Below are 23669 nucleotides of genomic sequence, written 5' to 3'. Positions count from 1 at the left end.
GCCATGCTGGTGCTATGAGGCTCAAGGAAGCCCTGTCCCGGTGAGTCTTGAGGACTTTGTGTATGAGAGGGAAGGGCGGGAATGCATACAGCAGGTGACTTGTCCATGAAAGTTGAAAGGCGTCGGCGATGGAGCTTGGGCTGTGGTTCAGGAAAGAGCAGAACCGCTGGCACTTCCTTTTGTTCCGCGTCGCAAACAGGTGTATCGAGTGGGCGATGCAGAAGTCCCACAGCTTGAGGGTTTCCTGGCACAGGGGAGAGGAGCAAGCACCACCCTGGTTGTTTATACAGAACATTGCTGCAGTGTTGTCCATCAGCACCGATACACAGGCACCCTGCAGGCGGACCTGGACGCTTGACATACCAGAAGAACCGCCCTCAGCTCCCTTACATTGATATGCAGCAATAGTTCTGCGTGGAACCATTGGCCTTGGGTTCTGATATTGCCCAGGTGCACTCCCCACCTGTAGCCACCATTGGAGAGACTCGAGGATGCAAGGGAGGAGGGTAACTATCGTGTCCAGTGGGTCCCTACCCGGCCTGTGCACCCACGCCAACCATGCCTGGAGGGGCTAACGGTGTAACCTGGTGTGCTGGACCACGTATGTGCAGGCTGCCATATGCCCCAATAGTTTCATGAAATTTCTGGCAGTGGTTGTGGGGAATCGGCGAAGGTTTATATAATGTCCGTGAGTGCTTGGAAGCACAGCTCGGGCAGGAACGCCCTGGCCTGGGTTGAGTCCAAGAGAGCTCCTATTAATTCTATTCTCTGTGTCCGGGCTAGTGTGGAGTTGGGCATATTCAATATGAGGCCCAGCCTGTGGAATGTGGCCCTGGCCAGAGACACATGCTCTGCAGTCTGTTCTTGCGACTCGGCCTTGATGAGCCAATGTATGGGAATACTTGCACCTGACATTTGCGGAAGAAGACTGCCATACACTTGGTGAATACCCGGGGGGCTGCTGAGAGCCCAAATGGGAGCACCCTGAACTGGTAGTGCTCACTGCTGACCCCGAAGCGAAGAAAACATCTGTGGGCCGGGATAATGGATATATGGAAGTGTGCATCTTTCAAGTCGAGTGCAGCGTACCAGTCCCCCGGATCCAGGGAAGGAATGATGGCGGCTAGAGAAGTCATACAAAATTTCACTTTCCCTATGAACGTGTTGAGGTCTCGCAGATCTAGGATAGGCCGGAGCCCATCATTGGCCTTGGGGATGTGGAAATAGCGGGAGTAGAACCCCTTGCCCCTGAACTCCTGAGGAACCTCCTTTATTGCCCCTAGAGCGAGGAGCGATTGCACCTCCTGCAGAAGGAGTTGTTCATGAGAAGGGTCCCTGAAGGGGGAAAGAAAAGGGGGGTGGGAGGGCGGGCGGGAACAGAATTGGCTAGAATATCCCACCCCTACCGCGCTCAGGAGTCAGGACCCAGTAGTCTGACGTGATCTGGGACCAAGCATGGTAGAAGCGGGAGAGTCGATTCACCGGGGGGGGGGGGGGGGGGCGGGAAGGATCCGAGTTTGATACTGATGCTCCGTCCTTGGGCGCATCTTCAAAAGTTTGGCTTCGGGCGGCCTGGGGGCTGTGTGGCCAAACCCTGGCCTTGGCCTGAGGAGGACTGTGACGGGCGCCTCCTATTATTTCTGCCCCTGGATGAATCTTGCCTGGGAGGCCCAGAGTAGAAACGGGATGGGGGCTGAGGCTTAAAAGGCTTTCTTTGGGGTGCAGGAGTGTGGATCTCCAAAGACTTCAAAGTCGCCCATGAGTCTTTAAGGCTGTGCAGGCAAGAGTCTGTATTTTGGAAGAACAGGCCTGCACAGCCAAAGGCGAGGTCCTGGATCGTATTCTGGACCTCAGGTGGTATCCCCGACACCTGCAGCCATGCACTGCGCCTCATTGTAAGGGTGGTGGCCATAGTCTGAACCGCCGAGTCTGCTGCGTCTAACAGGGCCTGGCGGAAGGTTCTCGAGACCACCTTGCTCTCCTCAAGGAGCACGCTAAACCCCTTGCGTGAGTCAGCCGGGAGCAACTCCTGCAATTTTGCCAACCAGCTCCACGCTGACGGGGCCTGAGCTTGCGGTGCCGGAGCTCACACCTGCGGGGCCAGGGACTGCACCATCATGGCAATGAGGTCCCACACAGCCTCATAGGCATGGAGGGGAGGTCGAGCTCTTCCTCCAAATCCTCCTGAGTCGGGGAGTCCACAAACACCGGACTTGACGGGCCTCCTGTTGGGGCTGGAGTCAACGGTGCCGGGTCTTGCGGTCCAGACCGTGAGTGTCCCGCCGGAGGACGCATCCTGCTGGAATCACCTCACAGCTTCTTGATGGGTAAACGACCCCTGTCTGCTTTCTTTTTCTTATGCGGCACCGGGCACTGTAAGCGGTGCTGCCTGGTAGCACTGGCCTTATGAGCCAGGGAGTGGCGCCGGTGCTCCTTGGAGGAGTCCTTTCTTGGTGCTGGGGCGCTGCACACCGATGATGCCGGTGCTGTTCTGGTGCCGGCTGGGGCGGAGGGCCGACTCCATTAGGAGGAGCTTTAAACAGTAGTCCTGCTCTCTCTTAGTCCTGGGTCTAAAGCTCCTGCAAATTGGGCACTTATCTGTCTGATGGCTCTCTCCTAAGCACTTGAGACAAGCAGCGTGCGGATCGCGTCTGGGCATAGGTTTCACACACCTCTCGCACGCCTTAAACCCCTGCGACCGAGGCATGCCACGGTGCCTGGGGAAACCCCCCCAAAGTAAGCCCAACTAACTACAAACCACTATATAACTAACATAACTATTTACAGCTAAGAAAAGGGAACCACTACGTAGGCTCTTGCGAATGCAAGAGTGAGCTGCTCCAATGATGGTCACTGACGGTAAGAAGGAACTGAGCAGGTGGCGGGTCAGCAGGGACCTATATACACCGCCATGAAGACGCCCGACGGGTACCGCTAGGGGAAGAACCTTCTGACGATCGTGCACGCGGTGCGCGCACACACCTATTGGAATGCACATGAGCAATCACGCGAAGAAGAATAAATGCTATTCTGTTCTTACTGGTGTTAGCTAGATATCAACAATGAGTTCATGAGAATTGTACCTATGTATCTGAGGACAGCATTGAGCTTAATGAAACACACGCATCCCGTTATGGCAAACTAACCTTTAAGTGAATGTTTGTTCTCTATGTAGAAACATCATTGCAGGTACCAGCCAGAACTCAATCCAGTAGCTCTGGGCAGAAAAGGGGTATTTGTTCACAGATTAAAGGAGTTACAGGCAATTGGAGTGGGAGGATTAAAACAAAGAATCTATACTATTTTCTATCCTGTAACCCCCTATGGCCTGGCATTTTACAAAGCTGAGGAAAAAGCACAGTATATATTTTACATCACACATAATCCTACAGATTAAAACTTCAAAAGGTACTATCACTGACAACGGTTGAGCGGAGGAGGGAGTCCATTAATCAATTAGGAAAGACAAGGACTAGAACTCAACCTTTACAGTTCAAACATATGAAATGTCCTGCATTCTTTGAAGTACAATGAAGTCCTTTCCTGATTAAATCTAGGCTGAAAACCGTCTTCCTATCGAACCCTTCATTATGACTATAGTGGAAGATGTCATAGGGCATATTTTCCAGTCTGCTCTTAAAATGGCTGAGCCATTACAAACATTGAATCTATCTCCCCTTGTAAGTATTCTCACACTTCTTATCAAACTGTCTGTACTGAGCTATCTTGATTATCACTTCAAAAGTTTTTTTTCACTTACTTAATTGGCCTCTCAGAGTTGGTAAGACAACTCCCACCTGTTCATGCTCTCTGTATGTGTGTATATATATCTCCTCAATATGTTTCACTCTATATGTATCCGAAGAAGTGGGCTGTAGCCCACGAAAGCTTATGCTCTAATAAATTTGTTAGTCTCTAAGGTGCCACAAGTACTCCTGTTCTTTTTTCTTAAAAGTATGATACATACATAATAGGATCAGTAATTTATATCTGTTGTCATGACAGTGGGTGACATGGAAACTTTATAGAAAAAAAATCATGTCTGGAACATTCTCCATAGAGAAATATAGTATGCCCTCATTTCCAGCACATATTTAAAATTATCCTTGTGTAAGAATTAAAACTATATGCTGGCCTATGAGTCACAAAAGAAAGCGTGATAAAGCTTTACTGAAACTTCCGCAAAACTAAAATATTCTTCAAGGTGGGGAGGGCTGCTGCAAAACCAGGCCTCTAGTACGATTTAAACATAGCTCACTTGTGCAGGGCAAATATTAATAAACATGCTTCAGCCTTGGAGTGATGTAGGTCTGTAGTGTTACTGAGGAACACATTTAAAGGTGGCTTGGTAAATATACTTATGCTAGTATAAGCTCTTTATTATTTGAATAAGTCTATAATGATTCTTTTTCCAAAAAGAGAGAAAGATCTGGCTCTGCATGCCTCTTGATGCCTTCTTTCTCCACAGTAGGTATCAACAGAAAGTGACTAAATTATCTGGTCTAAAACAAGAATTGTCCAATCTGAGTATAGTCCTACCCTGCAAAACTGGCACAATCAAAAAGCCCTAAATATAAAACATCCTACCACACAATCCTACCACACCTAGTGTAGGGCTTGCTCAATTTCAGCCTGCAAATGAAAATACATTTTTCAAAATTTTGGCCCATAAAGGGATTACAGCCCTGAAAGATTGTTTCCTTAATATAAGTCCTTCAATCAATTGCAGCCACAACAGGATATTGAAACAATAATTTTACATGGAACAAAGACGACAGTATAACCAATGCTAGATTCAGCTCTCTTCCATAATTACATGCAACAGCTGTAGAGAAACATCTTCATTTATAAACAATCAGGCATTTTACACAATCCTACTGAATACTGACTGAATGAAAAATATCCTCTGGTACAAGTTCAGAACTAACAATGGGAACAGATGTATCAGATGCTTACTTGCCTAAAGCCATTTCTACCATTTCTGAAATGTCAATTTACAATAGTTGAACAAATGCAGTCTTAAATTACTCAGACTATTGTTTCTCTGCAACTGAAAACAAATAGGTCAGAATTACTATTTAACTTTACAAAATGATACATAAGGTAACGCTCCATCACAATTTTTAGATTAACCATCTAAATATAAAATCATCTAATCATCTAAATATAAAAACTGTCTGAATCTGGGATAAGCTCTCCAGATTTACATTAACTTGGGGTCCTGGTCTTACACCCGTTGTAGTCAGTGGGAGTCTTTCCACGGATTACAGTGGGTTTAAGGTTTAAGATTTAAGAATGGACATCGTCCCTTCAGATGTGAACATATAACAGAACATTGTATGTAATGAGTTAATTATTTTGGGGCTATTAGCCTTTCCTTCTTGATTTTAAATATCCCTTCAATGTGGGGGAGCAACAGCGACCTTTATATTTAAGTTGCTTAACATTTTCTGTTATAAAAGGTTCTTGCAACCTTTCTGCTACAAAAGTTCTTGAACTTCCATTTTTTGCTGCAGGCCTCTGAAATTGGCTTGGAGAAGACCCCTTAGGCTAGAGAAATGCATTTTCTTTGGCCACCAAATTCCATTCAGATCTAGCTGAGATATAAACTGTTAAAAATAATTACTTCTGTATAACTTGTGTTCTTCAGGAAAATTTTGGCTACTAAAGTAATCTTCAAAAGACAAGAGAAATGCTGTTCAATTTTTACCTTAAGAAAAAAAAAAAGGGCATTGCAAAGTACATACAATAAAACTATGTTAAAAGAAAGTTATTTAGATTTCAAAATCCAGCACTCAAAAATTAGGAGACAGGATTTATAGTTGCACAAGCAACCTTAATGTGCCCCCTTGTGCATATGCAGTATGATTTAGTTACACTATCATATACCATTATTTTTAGAGGACCCCTCTCTCAGTGCATAGGTTGGAAATGTAAAGAGTCAGAATTAAGGTTGCAAGGCAACCATAAATCTGGGGTTTCCTAACTTTCAAGAGCTTGACTTAGCAACTTAAAGAACTTTCTTTAAAATGTAGTTTTCTTGTATGTAATAAAATGTAAACTGTAACTTCTACTAAGTACCAGTGCAATTATATATGTATATTTTATTTTAATTTATTTAAATGTGTATGTCGTTTTCTTCCAAGATGTGTTTTTATATAAAATTATAATAAAAAGATGACAATAAAAAGTAGCTTTACCTCAAGCACACTGCAAGGCTAAACTATACACATGAGGGGACTACTGTGCTGTAACTGGGTTTCCTGGTTTAGTAGAAATTACAGTGTAAACAAGACTGTAGCAATACATCTACTTTACCAGTACAGAAGAAACAGGTTAGAGTAAGTGGTAACACATTCCTATGTACAACAAAAGTCATCATCTTAGGAGCATATGTAAAGTTTTTTTCCTTGCAGCAGTCCCCATCAAAGATACAAAAACAAGTTAGAGATGATATGGTCACTCATTTAAGAATTGTTGTCTTAAGACTTACCTTTCTTTCTAGCTTTCTCCTCAAGGGTGATGAGCTCTGAAGTCCAACACGTAGTGAATTAAAATGTAAACATTCACATATTTAATAGTACCATTGAAATAACCAGCACTACATTAAAAACTGTTCAAAAATGCATCTGCAAATGCTCCTAATATAAATTAAATATATGAACTAAAAAGGAAATATATTTAACATTAGGTAATGCTATAAATAATGGTAAATGCATTTAGTGTACCTTTGAGTCATAAAAATGCCTTAAAAACAGGTAAGTTTACAGCATATCACCAGTACTTTGCATACCACTGCCATGATTTTTTTTAAACATCAATAAGTCTACATTGGACAATTCAGAATAATTTTTGGCCACTTAACACTTCAATGTAAGTAAGTAAAATGGGTGTATGTATGGTGTCCAGGATGAAGTCCAAGTTTTATTTCTCAATAAAACTTCTTTGATTCCCAACGTTGATAACATGGCTTGCTCTTTTCAATACCTTAAAATTAAGTGCATTTTGGAAAACTTGTTTAGATGTCCATTTTGCGAAGGCTCATTCTGCTGAAGGAATCTCTGAGGGGGGGAAAAGAAAAAAACAAGACGATAAGCTCATATTTTCCATTGTGAATTAAAAAGTCCATGCTCTCCATTAAGATGAACAGTGCTTTTCTGTACATGATTTCTATGTTTGCTCACTGCAAAAATTGACTTGAATTTTTAAAATTAGTTTGCTAATTTGGGTTTGCATTTTGAAAACATTGGAGTGATTGTGTTTTATTGACATGAATATTCACAGATGATGAAATTCAGAGGGACAGCACAAGGCCTGGGCACCTCTTAAATCCTATGGGAAATTTCACTCACAAAACATTTCTAAACTTCATGTGAGAAAACCAAATCTGAAATTCATATGCATGAGTAGTTGTGGCAGAAGGCCTCGTGAGATCATCCAGCCAGGGAACAGAACAGAAACCAAACTATGCGACTTACCTGACCAATCAACAACAAACTAAAAATAGCTCAAATAAGGAATACCCAGAGAATAGTTCATGAGCCAGCCACAGAGTTGAGAACAAGAAAAATTTTGAATATTGATGAAACTGGAGGAAATTGCCATCAATTAGTAGAAAAATACACTAAATCTGTCAGTTATTCACTGTGGATTTTTTGCTGAATTCTAGTTGGACAGAGTTCTTCTCTGTTTGTTTTTCCTGTTGCTCTCCACTGCTGAACAACGGCTACCCAAACGGTAAACTTTAGGATGAGGGCTATATTCTTTTGAAGCAGTTGCATGTAGCAAGAGTTGTTCTGAAGACCACACACAAACAAAACAGTAATAATGTTCATATAATGAAAGGAACTGTAGCTCGCTTGCTACTTGCATTTAATAGGTTAGGCTTCTTCTCCTATGCTTCAGTGATGTATATTTAAAAAACAGACTGGTTGGACATTAGGACATATTAAGTATAAGTCCTTAGCACAGTTTTGAGCTATTTCACCCTAACTTGCTACTGGATCATTGCATGAATTATAATGTCACTAGTATCCTCCGGTCCTAAGAGCCATAGAAGACATACGAATGGCAATTAGGGATAAAGAGAAGGCTAATTTCAGGAATTGCCAAGCCTGCTACTTCTTCAATAAGCAAGGAATATGTAAAAGGAGACCCTTAATCATTATCTTGTTCTCAGGATTGTAGATTGAGGGCTATCATTTGTAAGGGGTTGTAGTAGTTTTGGGTGGGTGCTTTTAACTCTAAATCCATTGCAGGAACAGCATGCAAATTCCACTTGCTCAATCATAATATGTGCACTTGTTAAAATCAACTCTCATAACACTAATAGCGTAAATGGCTCCTGACCTGGTTGATAAAATAATTAATGATTTTATGTTAAAACCCATTGCAGAGGAATGGAAATGGTTAGTCTGCTTCGGAAAGGTCTCCCAACATGGACAACATTCACTGGCTTTCCAGTGTGAAGCTCTACAATCCATACTGTGCATCTGCTAGGATACTCACCCCAGGGGTTCTTTAGCTACCACGCAAGGGATCATTGGGCTTCACTCCCCACAATTTTAGGTACAGAACTGACTGGACTTGGAGGAGGAGTGGTCTTGAACCTGTTATGAGGAAGGAGCATCCTAATGGAATGGGGAGAAAGGGGCCATACCAGAAAAATCTGCAAAGGCAAACTGGCCAACCAATGCATCCTGCAGTGCAAGACATATGGGGAAGGGGATGGACCCACCTGCATTTCCTCTTCAAAGATCTATGGTAAGGAAAGTGGTTTTAAACACTCCCAGAGGAGTCTCCTGTTCCCATTCCTATGTCCTCTTTATGCCATATCATTCCAGCTGAGTTTTTGTTTTTAAATATTACCTGAGCTAGGTTGAAATAGAGTAAAATTAACATCCACCTGTGGCAAGCGACAGGCAAAACCGCCTTGTATAACTGCGGGATCTTTCTATTTATCAAGGGCTGGAGCGCTTCCTTGAGCCGGTGATAGTTCCTTTCAAGCTCCCGCTGATATTCCTTTTGGTCTGGACCTATCAGGCTTTTGTTTTTGCGTAACGCATCTTCACACCTAGAAAACAAAATTTTGTAAAACTCTGGCAGACAACAGGGGACCTGCTTGCTAGATGCCTGTTAATTTATTAGTATGAGAGCATTTAATATTCTCCTGGCTTGACACTTAATATCCTCTATCTTGTCTTTTGGGTAATAAGGACTCAGCTTATCTGGTTGGTTTCCTTGGGGAGAGGATAGTGAGTCATATTTCTAATTTCCATTTTATTCATAGAGTTGTGATTCATTTTTAAGTTTAATTTGTTCTCCTATAACATTTCTCCTCTGTGAGGAGGAATGGAAAGCTTATCTCCACAGCCATTTTCAGTCCAAGGGGGTTTAAAGATGGATATTTTCACTGCCAGCCCTAGGAAAAGATTATCAAGCAGCAGACTATTAAATGTTCACTGTGAACTCTAGTATTTTGAACGATGCAAATTAAACAACGTATCTAAAAAGGAATTGATAATATCAATGCCACTTTATTTCATAATGAATAACCAGGCTGCTTCTGGATCTACTAGCTCAGAAGAGGAGGGCAATATTGTAATTTCAGTTATTTTCACCAATTGTTTAAATGCTCATGAGATTTAGTGCCGGATTGAGACTGCAATTCTCTTTGCCAACAAGGAAGGAAAAATAGAGCAGCAGCACACGTCCTCAGAGAACTCTGCCAACACGTTTCAAACCCACTTGGAGAGGGTAATTCAGTCTCCCTGCCAAATCAAGTTTGCCTTTTCTGTTGACACTATCAATAAAGATATTCATTAGTGCCAATTACGGTAGTGGGGTTTTTGAGATGAGGACACCTGTCCATAAGGAACTCTGCCGAGACCCCCACTTCATTTCACATACACACCCATACCTAATGACTTGGGCCACTTGACGGTACTTCTCAGAGACAGATGGCACCAAGCAAACAGAAAACACATTTTTTGAACAGACTTGTTCCTCGAACAGAGCAAATGGAGATTACTGAATCTTTTGCTACATTACAAGTGTATTCTTTTAACAGGCACTGGACACCCCCTTATATTAGTATATCAATTTCTGTTTAATGCACTGAAAATAAATGTTCTTGGAAGGAGTTTGAAGCCAATACTCTACCTTTTTGTGAAGTCTTTGAAACAGAGCCGTAGTTTGTTATGGTGTCTGAAGAGCTTTGGATCATTGGGTATTTCAGACAAGAAAACCTGTGCAACTTCTAATGGTCCCTTTAGGAGTAGAAGAGAAAACAGTAAGTTTCTCTGCACTCCTGTCGTATCCATTGGAGAAATTTCTTACATATAGAAACTTTCATAAAATGCAACATTCCCTTAGAGGGTATTTCTTGGTGAATTGTGTCTTCTAAGTCCAGAGTAAATCACCAACTATCATGACAAGTGAAAGTGTCTGTTATTCTCAAGATAATCTTTAAAGCGTGGGTCTGCTTTTGGAAAGTGACGGTAAAATACATGAGATTCCACATTTATTCTTTCTCAATGGCTTCTAAATCAAATGTGCTCAGTTGTCAAGTAAACAGATACTTAACACTGAAAACTGAACCAGTACAGTAGTAGTTTGCCAGCCCGGCAAAATGAACGTAGGGTCTGAAATTCAAGTTATAATTTTTCTGGCTTGTGCAGTAGTAAAGATTCTGCAGGCAAAAATCTTCCCTCATCTTTTACCTGTGCAATTGTATTACTTTCAATTCCATTGATATTGCAGAAACCAAAATACAATCCAGTTCACTCACCCTTAGCTTTGGTAGCTCTGCAAGGCTAACCAGAGTGAGAAGTAGCAATACTTATTTTTATCAAAGAAGCAAGCAGATATGATTCTGGATACCAACAAGCAGCAGGTCAGCTGACTAAGATGGGCCAGTTTCACTTAGTCACTGTATTGATCAGAACGACACTTTCAACGATTGCCACTCAAATCATAAAATCGCTGATAGTAACTAGTCAAGAATCAACAGAAAAATCAATCTTGCATCTGTGGTTTGGGCTGTAATCTTACTGCAGAGGAAAGGACATTCACCAAGTCCATCATTTAGAGTGAGGTACTGTAAACTATTATTTACCACCTCACAGAAACATACAAAAAGCTGGGGTTCCAGCGGCATCATTCAATTATATTTGCCATTACCTAGAGCAGTGTTTCCCAAACTTGGGACGCCGCTTGTGTAGGGAAAGCCCCTGGTGGGCCGGGCCGGTTTGTTTACCTGCTGCGTCTGCAGGTCCGGCTGATCGCAGCTCCCACTGGCCGCGGTTCGCCGCTCCAGGCCAATGGGGGCTGCTGGAAGCGGCGCGGGCCGAGGGACATACTGGCCGCCAGGGGCTTTCCCTACACAAGCGGCGTCCCAAGTTTGGGAAACACTGATCTAGAGCATTTGGACAGGAGAAAAATTTCTCTGGGCGCAATTATATTAGAAGTGCCCCCATTCTATGGTATGCTTGGTTTTAATTCAGGGCACTGAAACTATTTTCCAGTCAGAGTTGACTTTCTGTTGCTGAGGTACTTTAGTGCTATGTTCCCTCAACAACAGAGAGAGTAAAATCTCTTTATAACCTCTCTGGATTTTCACTTCTCCCCTGCTAGACTATCCCTAATGCCAACGGTGTCCAGTCTTTGCAACACAAAGGGCGACAGTAGCAATTTGCCCGGATCACAATGCTGCCTCTGATTTGTAGGTGACAACAATTTTAAAAACAAAACGATAATTACTATTTACAGAGAACGAACAATATGCTCAGCTCTGTGCAAAACACAAAGGAAGGTACCAAACCATCACAATAGCCACTTTCACGTAGGTTTTCCTTGATAGATGAAGATAAATTGTATGTTGTTTGCATTCCCCAGCAATAAAAACCTGCAGTTGATCTGCTCTGTCCACTTCCTGCAGAGACCAAGCTTCTGGTTGCTTGATATTTTCATTGGTACTTTAATTGTGCTATTAGCTGTGAAGTATGTTTCTAAAGTGACTTTGCACATTTTTAAAATTAAACGAAAAAAATCCGGACAAAAGCAGTTTTCACTGACACAACTTTAAGCCTCCACCAAGCTTGAACATCCATCTGAGAGATATGCAATATCTGAGCGTGTTTAAAGCACGATAAAGTGATTCTCACCTGATTTACCGTTGTACCTACTGAACCTTGCAGCACCATTTGGAGCATCTTTGGGTCTGCTGGATCTTGATGAGTTGCAAAAGCCAATTCCTGTGTTTTTTTCTGCATGTCCTCTATGGCAACTTCGATGGGTGTCAAAATTATCTACAGAGGCAAACATTAGCCAGAAATATGTGGACTGTATTTTTTTTTTTTTATTATGGCCAAGATTTTCGAAAAGAGGCACCTAAAACTAGGCTCCCAGGGTGGGATTCTCAAAAAGCACCTATGTGACTTGGGAGCCTAAATCCCATTACAAGTTAATAGGATTGGTGTTCTGAAGTCACTTTGGTGCTTTTGAAGATCCCACCTCTGAGCCTTCATTTAGGGTCCTAAATAAGTGACCCGGATTTTCAGAAGTGCTTCTGCAGCTGGGTGCTTAGAGCTTTTAAAAATTAGGTCCCTTGTGCCTGTTGCACCCCATTGTGTTCGATCAACCCACATGCAAGAAGTTGCAGGATTACAGCCTTATTCAGGAACCTAAATACGCATTTAGGACCCTGGCTGTAGGTTCCTGTAGTGGAAAATCTTGGCTTAAATTATGTTGGGGACAATTCTTTCTATTAATGGCAGGCTTCTGAAGTACGTGAGGGAGGGACCCAGTGTAACTGCTGAGGTGGAGCACATGTTCCTCGAGCAAAATGGCAGAGATATAACTTGTGCTACTACATGGCAGACTCAGAGCTTGTCTACATACACAGACTTGTACACATTCAACTTCAGGGGTGATTTTAAACCAGTTCAAACGGCTATGTGGACACACTTATTTTGGTTTAGTTTAAACTGATTAGGAACAGGTTTAAGCTAAAGCAAAATAAACTAAAATAAAGAGTGTTCCACCTAGGAGTTTCCACTGGTTTAAGTTTGTGTATAGACATGGCCTCAGATAGACTAAGGTCCAGTACTGAAATGCTCACACGGAACAGACACAGCGGAGTCTGGCCTCTTCAGCAGAATGATGTAACCACAGCTGTTAAACTTGTAGGAACTGGCTTTGTCGTTTGGGATGACACCACAAAGCCTCTGGCTTTGAAGGACAGTCCCTCCTTCTTTATTTGATTCAATACATGCAGCAGTGCTTTCTGGAGCACGCAAATGCCCATAACACAGATAAACCGCTAGTGAGAATGAGTGAATTTGACATCCAATGGGCTAAAGTTTCATTCTTTATCCCCTGCAAATTGTTCCAGTAAGAACCTCTTTGTAATGTTTTAATAAAGCAAATAACTAACCATTGCCCATCTTTGTCTGTAGCAGCCTGGTCTGCTTTACAGAGCTCACTATGCATGAGTCTCAGCAATGCAAGAGAGGCTGATAAGCTTATTTCAACACAGCTTATTAGACTTTTTGTTGTAGCACTACAAGGCACTCCCCTCCCCCGCCACTCGCCACTGTTTGGGATTCATAATATACCCAATGCACAGGTCTCACCTCTTCTTTGTGACTGACATTTATTCTGGTTTTAATGTAAGGAAAAGCATGGGAGGTCGTCAAGATTGTCTTCCGCTTGAACTGTTCATGCAGCTCCCCATGAGCACGTCCGTCCAGGGTGAAGGGCGTGCAGTACATGAAACGCCGCAGGTTGTAGTTTTTGTCAAAATAGGTTATCCTGTCCTTCATCTCGTATGTGTCAAAGTAGGGCTCCACATAGGTTATCTGAATGTAGGCCTGGAATAGGGAAAACAAGTTTTCAGATAACAAAACACAATGCAGAGGGAAGCCAGAGTGCAAGGAGATAAATTCTGCTTCCTTCCGTTTAGCTGCACAATAACCAGCTTCACCTTTAAGAAACAGGACTATTTTTCACTCTCCTCTCTTTGGGGTACCCCCTGTAGACCTAACTCACTTTTTACTCTGTCCTTACTCAAACAAAGCTCCCACTGGCTTCTGTGAGAACTGGGCATGCTCAGCAGCTTGTGGGGAGGGGGAAAAGCAGCCCCTCCTCATGTGTGGGTCTCCTTCTCGTCTGTGCTCATCTGCGGCACTATTCCCCACTTCCCTATGGCACCTCTCTGCTGGTCCAGGACCCTGGAGGAAGGAGTGGGCAAGCCAGGTGCTCGAAGATGGGGACAATGAATATTACACCACTCCTTGCACACAGCAGAGATGATGAGGAACAGATAATGCAGCATGAAGCTGTATTATCTTTTTCACTGAGCTCTCTTTGCAGTGGGGATTTCAGAAGGCCCTGACTACCCACTGATCTCCCCAGGATCCACAGGGCCAAGGGGCATGTCCTGCAGTCTATTCTGCATTCTTCTGTGGGAACAGTGGTGTGGGTGGAATCTCCACATGGGGATCCTCACGGGTTTGCCACCTGTCAGCCCTCTCCAAGGAATTTCATTGCAGAAGAGGCAGTATCCAGCCCAGGATTTTTCCCTTTGTGCTTTAAGTACTTAGAAATGGCTTAAACTTGACAGTTGTACTTTGCATTCTTACCTTGTTAGGATCTAGTTTGCATTTGTCTACAGGGTTAGAGTCCTTAATCACTTCAACCACATCTTCACCAAATCGCTCGCCGTAAAATCCCTGAAATGGAGAACACTGCATTGAAAGACAACACCTATTTCTGTAATCACAGCAAGAGGATTGGAGAGATCAGGCCAAATTCAGCACAGGTGCAACTCCAATTGCCTTCAATGCAAGCTGTGCCCGGGCTGAGTTTGATCTGCTGAACTTGGAGAATTAATCAGTTCAGTTCTAGGGGTTACAGCACAAAAACTGGAAGCCAGGATGGCTCTAAATCCTTCCAGTCTCATATACTGACAAGTCATCCGGCCTCCTTGTGAATCTGTCACAAGGCTGAACATTGGGCACAACACAGGATCTTTTTGAAAAGCAGATGGTGCAATAGGATTGGGATTGGCTGGTTTGAATAAATTAGATGTGGGGTGGGGGAATCTGAATATCCAGATTCTAACCTCAGTTACACCATTTTGAATTTGGAGCAGCTCCATTAATTCTAATTGAGTTACATCATCAGGGTAACTGAGATCAGAATCTGGCCCTATACTTGCCTCCATTTGATCAAGGAAGTTACACCGATAAGTGAAATAAACTTTACAGGCTACATTTTCCAGTGATTTTAGGTGCCTCATTTTTTTGGGCACCCAACCTGAAACACCTAAAAGGGGCCTGATTTTTTGGGAGGGAGGTAGGGAAGGGAGAAGGGAGGCTCATCTCTTTCTGAAAACCCATTTACATTTGTCTACAAACTGCTCTGATTCAATCTCCAAAAGCATTGCCTGAGGATAAGGAAGAAATCCTAACAAGCCAAACTAATATCTCCTTTATGCAGTCTCACTAAGGGGAAAAAGATAAATACCACCTGGTTTTGGTGGAGCAATGAAATAGAAGGGCTGCGCGGGGCAGTCAGGTGAGATCCTGGAATGAAATATTAAGAGAAAGGGGGAAATGTTAATGCAGAAAAAGGACAAATTTTAGAAGGATCGAGAGGAATGACTGCAATAACCGTATTAGCGAGGGCCAGCTGCACTGACAAGGATGAATACACAGTATAATACACCAAGAACATGGAAGTGATGTATCAAGTCTTGGCCTCTAGCTACAGGATTGAATAAGTCAAATTATTATTTCTGAGGGGAAATGCAGGGAGGCCATGCGGGCCCCTCTCAGTAGAGAGTGGGGTCAGTGGTGGGAGGGAGATGTGATGGGGGTGTTGCATGCTAGAACCGTTCTTAGCAGCTGAATCACTGAGCAGGGCTCTGGGAGGGATGGGGTAACTTAGAGCAGTTTATGTTATGCAGGAGGCTGTTTTGGTCCCTGGAGCAGCCCAGAATCACGCTCCAAGAGGCACAGCACAAAATCTCACCCACTGCCTTTGCCTAGTGATTGTTGTTTCAGCCACTACCTACGTTTCATGATAACAATCCAGCTTTTAAGGCTTGAGCAGCTCAATTGTAATTTACAGAGGGAATTTCAGGTCTGCCACAACAATCTCACCTCTAGTCTATGGGAAATTTCGGCTAGCTTTGTTATCGCGGGCTCCTTGTACACAAATTCTTGTTCATCCAAGTCTCCAAATTTAGTCCCGTAAAAACCGACCCGGAAGTATGTACCAAACATCCGCTTTCCATCCTACGTTTGGAGAGACAAAAGGCACTTCAGTATAAAGACTCATTCACATATGTTGTAAACTTGAGTGTTTGCAAAAAATTTGCTCCTGACTTTGAACTGCCATTTGCTTTGTGAGGTGGGTGGGTGGAGGGGATAGAGGTACTTGGGCTAATCAACACTGAAATTCAAGTTACAGCAAACACCACACTGAAGATAAACGCAAAACTAATACACCTCTACCCCGATATAACACGAATTCTGATATAACACGGTAAAGCAGTGCTCCAGGGGGGCGGGGCTGCGCACTCTGGCGGATCAAAGCAAGTTCGATATAACACGGTTTCGCCTAAAACGCGGTAAGATTTTTCGGCTCCTGAGGACAGCCTTGTATCGAGGTAGAGGTGTATCAAATCAAAGTTATTGGAGATAATTAATAGTCTGATCCTGCAATGAGTTCCCTCCTGGGAGGACCCCTATTGATTTAGGAGCGCCGCCATCCCTCAGGCAGAACTCACTGCAAGATCCTGAGCTCCACTGAACTCAGTGAAGCTGTGTAGACGTACATCAGCTGATTAGCTGGCCCTAGGTTTAAGGGAAATCGAGCTACGGTCCTTATCCTGCAATTTGTAGTGAACAAGCAAGCAGACTGCTACATGTCTACACAGCCCCATTAAAGTCTAAGCAGCTCCAAGTCAGAGCCATCTGTTCATGCACAACTAACTGCAGGATCAGGGCCTAAGTCAAGATCCCCTTATACTGTGATTTAAAAATAATCCAAAATTTAAAAGGTGTTTTATTTATTTTTTAAACATTGTGTTGACAGAAGCACTTTAATTCTCCTAGGGTAAACTATAGGGCCAAAGTCACTCCGAGTGGAAGCAGTGGCAATTCCATTGGCTTCCAGGCACTTGCTCCCATTTAAGCCAGTGGTGAATTTGGCCCACAGAATGTAATAGCCACGACAATTGAAGTGAAACACACAGGTTTTTGTCAGAAAAGTCACATTTTAAAAAAGTGAGACTGAAAGATCGGAAGAAACATATTTAAAAAAAAAAAATCACACCTCTGATTTTGTTAAGGATCAAAACAACTCATCACGCTGCATGCAGAAACTAGACGTGCTTTTTAGAACATGTTCACCTTTACTCTCATGGGAAAGTGTGCGGCAGAACAGAATGCATTCTCTCTCTCAATCTTAGTGTTTGGGTGTCAAATGGCACCTCTACATGTCTAGCCCAGAGCGTGGGATTTGTATTCACTATTTTGCGGTGGGGCAATGCCGCAAGGCATTTTTGGGGACATTTGACTACTTTTTAGGTTAGGTGCAGAACAATTTCTGCAGTAAGTTGATCTTTTGTGGTGATGGTGAAAATAGTCTGGACGGCAGGAAGGATACAAAACTGATAAGATAAAAAGAATCTGATCCATGAAAAATGACCAGTCAGAGGAAAGCATTCAGATATCTGACGGGAGTTCTCCTTACTGCTTTTAAATAATAAAATTGTAGTTTAGGTGCATTTCCTTCATTTCAATGACTATATTTCTTTGTAATGAAAATACATAATTGTTTGAGAGCCACATTATCCCCTCTGCCTTGGTGGGTGGAGAGAACAAAAAGCAGGCAAATGAGAAGGGGTGGAAATGCCATTCGCACAGCATCACCCCCCACCAGCCCAACCGAACGCCCTTGGGAGTTGTGGCTGCTGAGCCCTTCAGTGCAAGGAGCTGCAGCACCTGGAATGCTCCGGTCCCTACGCTCAGAGCAGGAAGTGGTTTTATTGGTTCTTTGTGCAGCAGAGGTGCCTTTTCCCTGGACAGGGCAGCCAGCTGGGCTGCCTGCATACCTAGCTCTCTGCACCTGGTGTACAGCAGAGAGCTCCCAGAGAGCAGGAGCTTGGTCTATTTCCATGTTCCCCTAGGCCACAAGAACAGGAGTTTTCCCTACTCCCCTAGATTACCAGAACAGAGTAGAAAGGAAGAGCTGGAAGATGGCACAGCAGATGTTGAGGTGCCCATGGCTGAAAAAAAAAGCCTCTGGTTTGTTTTTGATGGGTCACACGCTGGCCTTGTTACAGGGAAGTTAATAGAGAAAAACATTCAGGCCCCACTTCAGCAAAGGACAGGGTGTAACTTTAAGCCATTGAGGAATCACACTGGGCCCGGCTTCACACATGGGCTTAAATGCTCCACTGGATCAGTGCCCTAATGGATTATTGTATTTTAATCAAAGTATTGGATGCTACATTTGGGGACTATCGACCATGACTGCCTCCATATCTCTCAGCTACCCCTTATGTCAGACCCAGACCTCCTCCCATCCCACTCAGTCTTGGTGTCCTTTACTCTAAACTTATCAGACTGACGTATGAAACCCAGGCAATGGACAATGTTATCTATGCTAAAGAAAATGCCTCCTCGTTTCCAGCTCACTGTGCTATTTGTTTTCTTCTTTCCATCCTCTGAATAGCAATGCTTGCAGTACATAGCACCTTTCACCAGAGGATCTCAAAGCACTTGACAACGAATTATTATTTCCATTATGCAGCTGGGGAACTGAAACACAGAGCTAGTCAGTGTCTCCCCCAATGTTACGCGGAGCCTGATCCTTCACTACCTACACGTCAATGGGAATTTTGCCATTGACTGATGAGCACAGGATCAGGCCCACAGCGAGTATGGAACACACTTCAGGTTTCCTAATTCCTATTGCTCCTCCCTATTCACTAGACCATGCTGCCTTCCTTTTTGGGTCTTTGTCCCATGCTACAGGCCTGATCCTGCTCTCATGGAAATAAGTGGGATTTTTGCTATGGATTTGCACTGGTAGGATTGGGTCATGTATCTCTTCTATTTGGGCCTAGGCAGGTTCAGAGGCAAGTCCTGCATCCTTTAGCCTTAATGGTACAAAGCAATAGTCCAAATACGTTTTTAAAAGTTCCTACAAGTCTCCACCGATGGCAATTCTACTGAGCACCTCCTGAAAGTCGCTGGGCACCCAGTGTAACAAACTGAGCTCAGTGGGAGTGGAGGGCACGTCCCACCTTCCAAGAAGTGCTCAGTACTGTGCAGGATTGGTCCCTGTGGTTCTGATCGTATAAGATGTCGAGCACTTCCAAGGAGGTGCACAGAGCCCTTCGCTCCAACTGCACTCAGTTCCCCACAAATTCATCTCGAAAACTAGCTGGATTCAGTGTCAGAATGAAGGGGTTTGGGCCTGATACAAAGGGATATTGGCTTCACCAGTGTGATATATTATTTTAAAAAAATATATACTACTACCAAAGCAACGGTTGCTTAAAATAAAATGTGAAAGTCCTTTCAGGATGCATTTCTATGCACCCACCTCGCAACAGGAAAAAATCAAAACCCACAGATTTTTCAAAATCCAAGGCTCAACCACCTGCATGCTATTCCCTCTGAGAGGCTGTCCCAATAGGAAAGGAGACAAAAATAGCTTTAAGCCACTTCTGTGATCTCCTGATCTTGGGGCTGTACAATCCCTGGCACAAGTTGGAGCAGCCTTTAGGCTGCTCTATTGCGTGTAAGTTCCCAACAGCCTCCTGGGTCACAGCAAGGGATCAGAGGGATCTAGGGGTATCCTGGCCATACCCCTATTCCCCAAACCATGCCGCTTCCCTACACCAACCAAGGATTCCCCTAAGATAGAGGGAATTCTCACATGGCCAGCTTTTCCTGCTTTAGGGCTGCTTTGGGTTCTTGGAGTGGAGCAAATAAGCCTTAATCTCGGGGGGGAAATGGTGGCTAATGATTTCAATGGCATGAAGCACTATGCCAGGTAATAAGTGCTTGCAGGATCGGGCCCTTAGATTGTAAATTCTTGGGGGATGGACATTGTCATAGATACTTTGTTAAGCACTAGGCACATTTATGTTGCTATGCAAATATCCACAAGTAGGAAAAGAAAATGTTGGCTGTTCATCATTGCAAAATACTGAGGCTTTATTGGGGAAATTTACTAAACCCACATAAAACCAGCATGATCAGGTTGTGTGTGCTCATGTACAGATACATACATATGTACAGGGCAGTGACGGCAAAGGCAAAATCCATCTCACCAATTTGAAGCCAGGGTGAGGGGCTTAGTACAGCCTCACACCACATGCCAACATCCTTCACCATCATAAAGTCCATTTACAGTGGCTTTTTGTGACAATGAATAGTATTTTAAGCCAGAAACCAAGTCACTTAAGCTGAATCTCTGACTCCTGAAAATGGTCCAAGCGAGACGATGTGAACAGCAGGTATGATCCCTGCCGCGTCGGTATGGCTGGCAGCGTTGGTTAGCGCATTAGCCTTTCACCTCTGGAGTCCTGGGTTGCATCTCCCTATTAGTCCAAATCAAAAAACCGCCTTGCGACATGGCACATTCCAGCCCAAGCGGCATCTGTGTTAAAGACTCAGGACATGAACAGCAGGGATGTTACAGGTCAGAACTGAGGAGCGTGGGCGGAGCTTTCATGGCACCTTACTGCAGTATGTGAGATTTTCACTCCTGGGCTTCAGGGGCTTTGGTTTACACAAGCCACTCTGCTGCACTGGGGGATTGTGTTCCAACAAAGACAGTCCCACAGTTCAGTAGCGTGCTTCAAAAAGGAGTGAGCCTGTGTCAGTGTGGGCCCTAAGCAGGAATATCCCTCCCCACCCCCCCCCAACACATACTAATAATTAAGAGGGGGGGGGGCCCTTGAGCTGCTCGGGCACCTAAGCAATTGCTTAGTCTTCTTATGCTTAGTGCCGGCTCTGGATTGAGCCCATCTACACAGGCAAAACAATCATTTTCAGACACTAGTTTGTGCTAAAAAGATCCTCTGGTGGGGGTGGTCTGCCTATGTGGACATACTGTTTTTCTCCCTTCCATAAGTGCCCACTTCAGGCACTACATCATTAAAATGTCTTAAAATGAGTGAGCGTTTCAGTAACATTTAGCCCTTGGACAGCTGGGGAAGGATTTCTTTAAGGGTTAAATAACACGGTAGGAGTGGTTATGGCACAAGCTCTGGATCCATGTACGTGAACCCTGTAGCCGAGCTGCCCAACATGCTAAAGCAACAACTTCATCCTCCTTTAGCACCATAAAAAAGCATGTTTCCCTGATAAAAAACAATGAAACATCTCCTGAAAGCCTCCTTTCGTCTGCTGTCCTCTCAGCTTTAACCGTTTGTGATCTCCAATGTGCTGCCGTATGTTGCATGCACTTTAAAGCCATTTTTAGTGTTGGGAGGTCAGCCTTGCTAAGTGGGCACAAGATCACTGACAAATAAAGGAAACAGAGCAAAGGAGAAGGAAACATTTTAATGTGTATTTGGGTTTTCAAAGGCGCATAAGGAAGTTAGGTGCCCAAATCTCACTGAATTTCAGCCTTAATGTCTGTGTCCCTGTTCTCATCCATGAAATGCACGGCTGCCAAGCTTTGTGCAGTTCTGTGTATGACACGACATGCAAATTATTTGAAAATATGCAAATCAGTTCATTAAATGTGCATATTTGCAAATACCTTGTATATGATTATAAAACTTTGGCTTAAGGTCAATACACCTCTGCCCCAAGCACTGTTGGGGTGCTGACAGGTGTCTGGGGAATAGGTGGGTGCTATCTAGGTGGAGGTGGCTGGGAGAAGCTTTGGGGTAGTTAAGGGAAGCTGGGTTTGGTGGGAAGGCCGGGGGAAGGGTAGCTGAATAGCTTGAGGTAGAAGCTGGGGGCAGCTATGTTTGTGGGGTGGCTTTTGAGGGAGGGACATTGTGGAAAGATGAGGGCAGCTGGCTGGGGTAGAAGTTGGAATCTGCCAGGGGTGGGCTGGTTGGTTGCCAGGTTTGGGGGAGATCTGGGACCAGTACTGAGTCCCCTTCCCCTCAGTGCCACTTGCTACTTCCTACCACCATCACTGCCGCCGCCTGGAGGCTCTTTCCCTGCTCAGATCCAGTAGGAGGTGCAGCGACAGGGAGCCGGCTTGGCTGCCAGCTGACTAAGAACACTCATGAACAACTAATTACCCCCAGTGCAGCCACAAGTGAGTATCCGCATGTGCAAACCAGACAGCTGGGTGCGCACACACACACACACACACACACACACACACACATCTGTATGGGCAAATGCTTAGGTGCTATTTTTATTCTTCACATATTTTTAGTAACAGTGAACCTCCTGGAATTGGGAAAAGCCCAGTTTCCAGCCTGGCTGGGAAATACCTCAGGGCTTTTGCTTGTGTTAAGCCAGTGTTTGCTCGAGTTACTAGAACTAGGAGCCAAGTGAGCCAGTCAGGCAAGGGGTGATTGCGGAGTCAGAGGCAGTTACATGCAAATTTGGGATTAATCAATTCAAATCATTCTAGCCTTTGCCTAATGGCGTTAAAAAAACAGATCAGCCACCTAGGACAAAGTAGGAAACTGTAGGGGAAGGTAGTTGTTCTTTGAATTCCACTGTCTAGTGTGAGAAAGGTGGCTCTCCAAAGGTGTTTGTTGACTGGGCAAGACTGAAGGACAACGTCAGTCTAGGGCCTACTCAAATGTACCTCAGTAGCACCAGAAGTGAAACAAAGAATTGAATTCCACGGCTAGTCTGCTGGCAATGGGCTAGATCAGCATTTCTCAAACTGGGGTCCGTGGACCAACTCCTCCCCCTTCCTCCCTCAACTCCTCCCCTTCTCTCTCAGCGCCTCCTGCACGCTGGGGAACAGCTGTTCAGTGGCATGCAGGAGGCGCTGGCAAGGAGTGGGGACGGGGCGCACTTGGGGGAAGGGGCCAAAAGAAGTAGGGAAGAGGAGGGGCAGGGGTGGAGTGGTGACAGGAAGAGGTGGGGTGGGGTCTGGGGCTGAGCGGGGCACTAGGGGGTCCGTGAAAAATTTTAAAGCAAAATGGGGGTCCTTGGGTTGCTAAAGTTTGAGAACCGCTGGGCTAGATGATAACATAACATAATTTAAGGGTCTTGTGTAATGAGCATGTGATGACTCTAATTTTGCCAGGATTTTCCCATAGAAATTAAATCAATTCCAAGGGCCCTGTACACACAGAACTGAAAACAAAACAAGTAATTTAAAAATATTACATTGTTTCTGAAGAGAGCTAAAAATGCAGTTATGAGGGAGAAATTATTAACAAAGCATTTTCTCGCCTATTATTTCAAGAAAAATAATAGGTCTTTGGGAGGAGACGAGAATGAAGGTGAACACTGAGTAGCCATTACAGAACTGGCAGAGCAGATAACAGCCACCATGATTTATGAAGGGTTCATGATTGTTATTATGCATGGTAAATACCTTTCAAAATCACTGGAAATAAAGGTTTAAAGTTATCTCTTGCACACACACCAAAAGCTTTGCCAACTAGATTTACCTTATCAAAGGGCTGAGAAATTAGACACAGCGGGGGC

General features: G+C 44.0%; 1 protein-coding gene across 4 annotated transcripts in view; it reads right to left on the bottom strand.

The window, feature by feature from the left end:
• Positions 1-5794: 5794 nt before the first annotated feature.
• Positions 5795-23669, bottom strand: part of LOC112115972 (dedicator of cytokinesis protein 7) — a 109321-nt gene continuing 91446 nt past the window's right edge. For 2 of the 4 annotated variants that reach the window (XM_029912397.1, XM_026655793.1), the window contains 7 exons: positions 16167-16292; positions 14643-14732; positions 13635-13871; positions 12165-12308; positions 10162-10268; positions 8906-9073; positions 5795-7061 (listed from right to left, as the gene is read on the bottom strand). In XM_029912397.1, coding sequence (XP_029768257.1) covers positions 7019-7061; positions 8906-9073; positions 10162-10268; positions 12165-12308; positions 13635-13871; positions 14643-14732; positions 16167-16292 — 915 coding nt within the window. In that variant the 3' untranslated portion in view covers positions 5795-7018. Of the gene's footprint in view, positions 7062-8905; positions 9074-10161; positions 10269-12164; positions 12309-13634; positions 13872-14642; positions 14733-16166; positions 16302-23669 lie in introns of all 4 variants that reach the window. The other 2 variants (XM_029912398.1, XM_026655794.1) reach the window with 1 other exon arrangement.

Source organism: Terrapene carolina, unplaced genomic scaffold (genome assembly GCF_002925995.2).
Source record: "Terrapene carolina triunguis isolate 2854851 unplaced genomic scaffold, T_m_triunguis-2.0 Scaffold211, whole genome shotgun sequence".
Classification (NCBI taxonomy): domain Eukaryota; kingdom Metazoa; phylum Chordata; order Testudines; family Emydidae; genus Terrapene; species Terrapene triunguis.
Note: the sequence above shows the minus strand (reverse complement) of the source record. Positions and strands in the feature narration are given on the sequence as shown.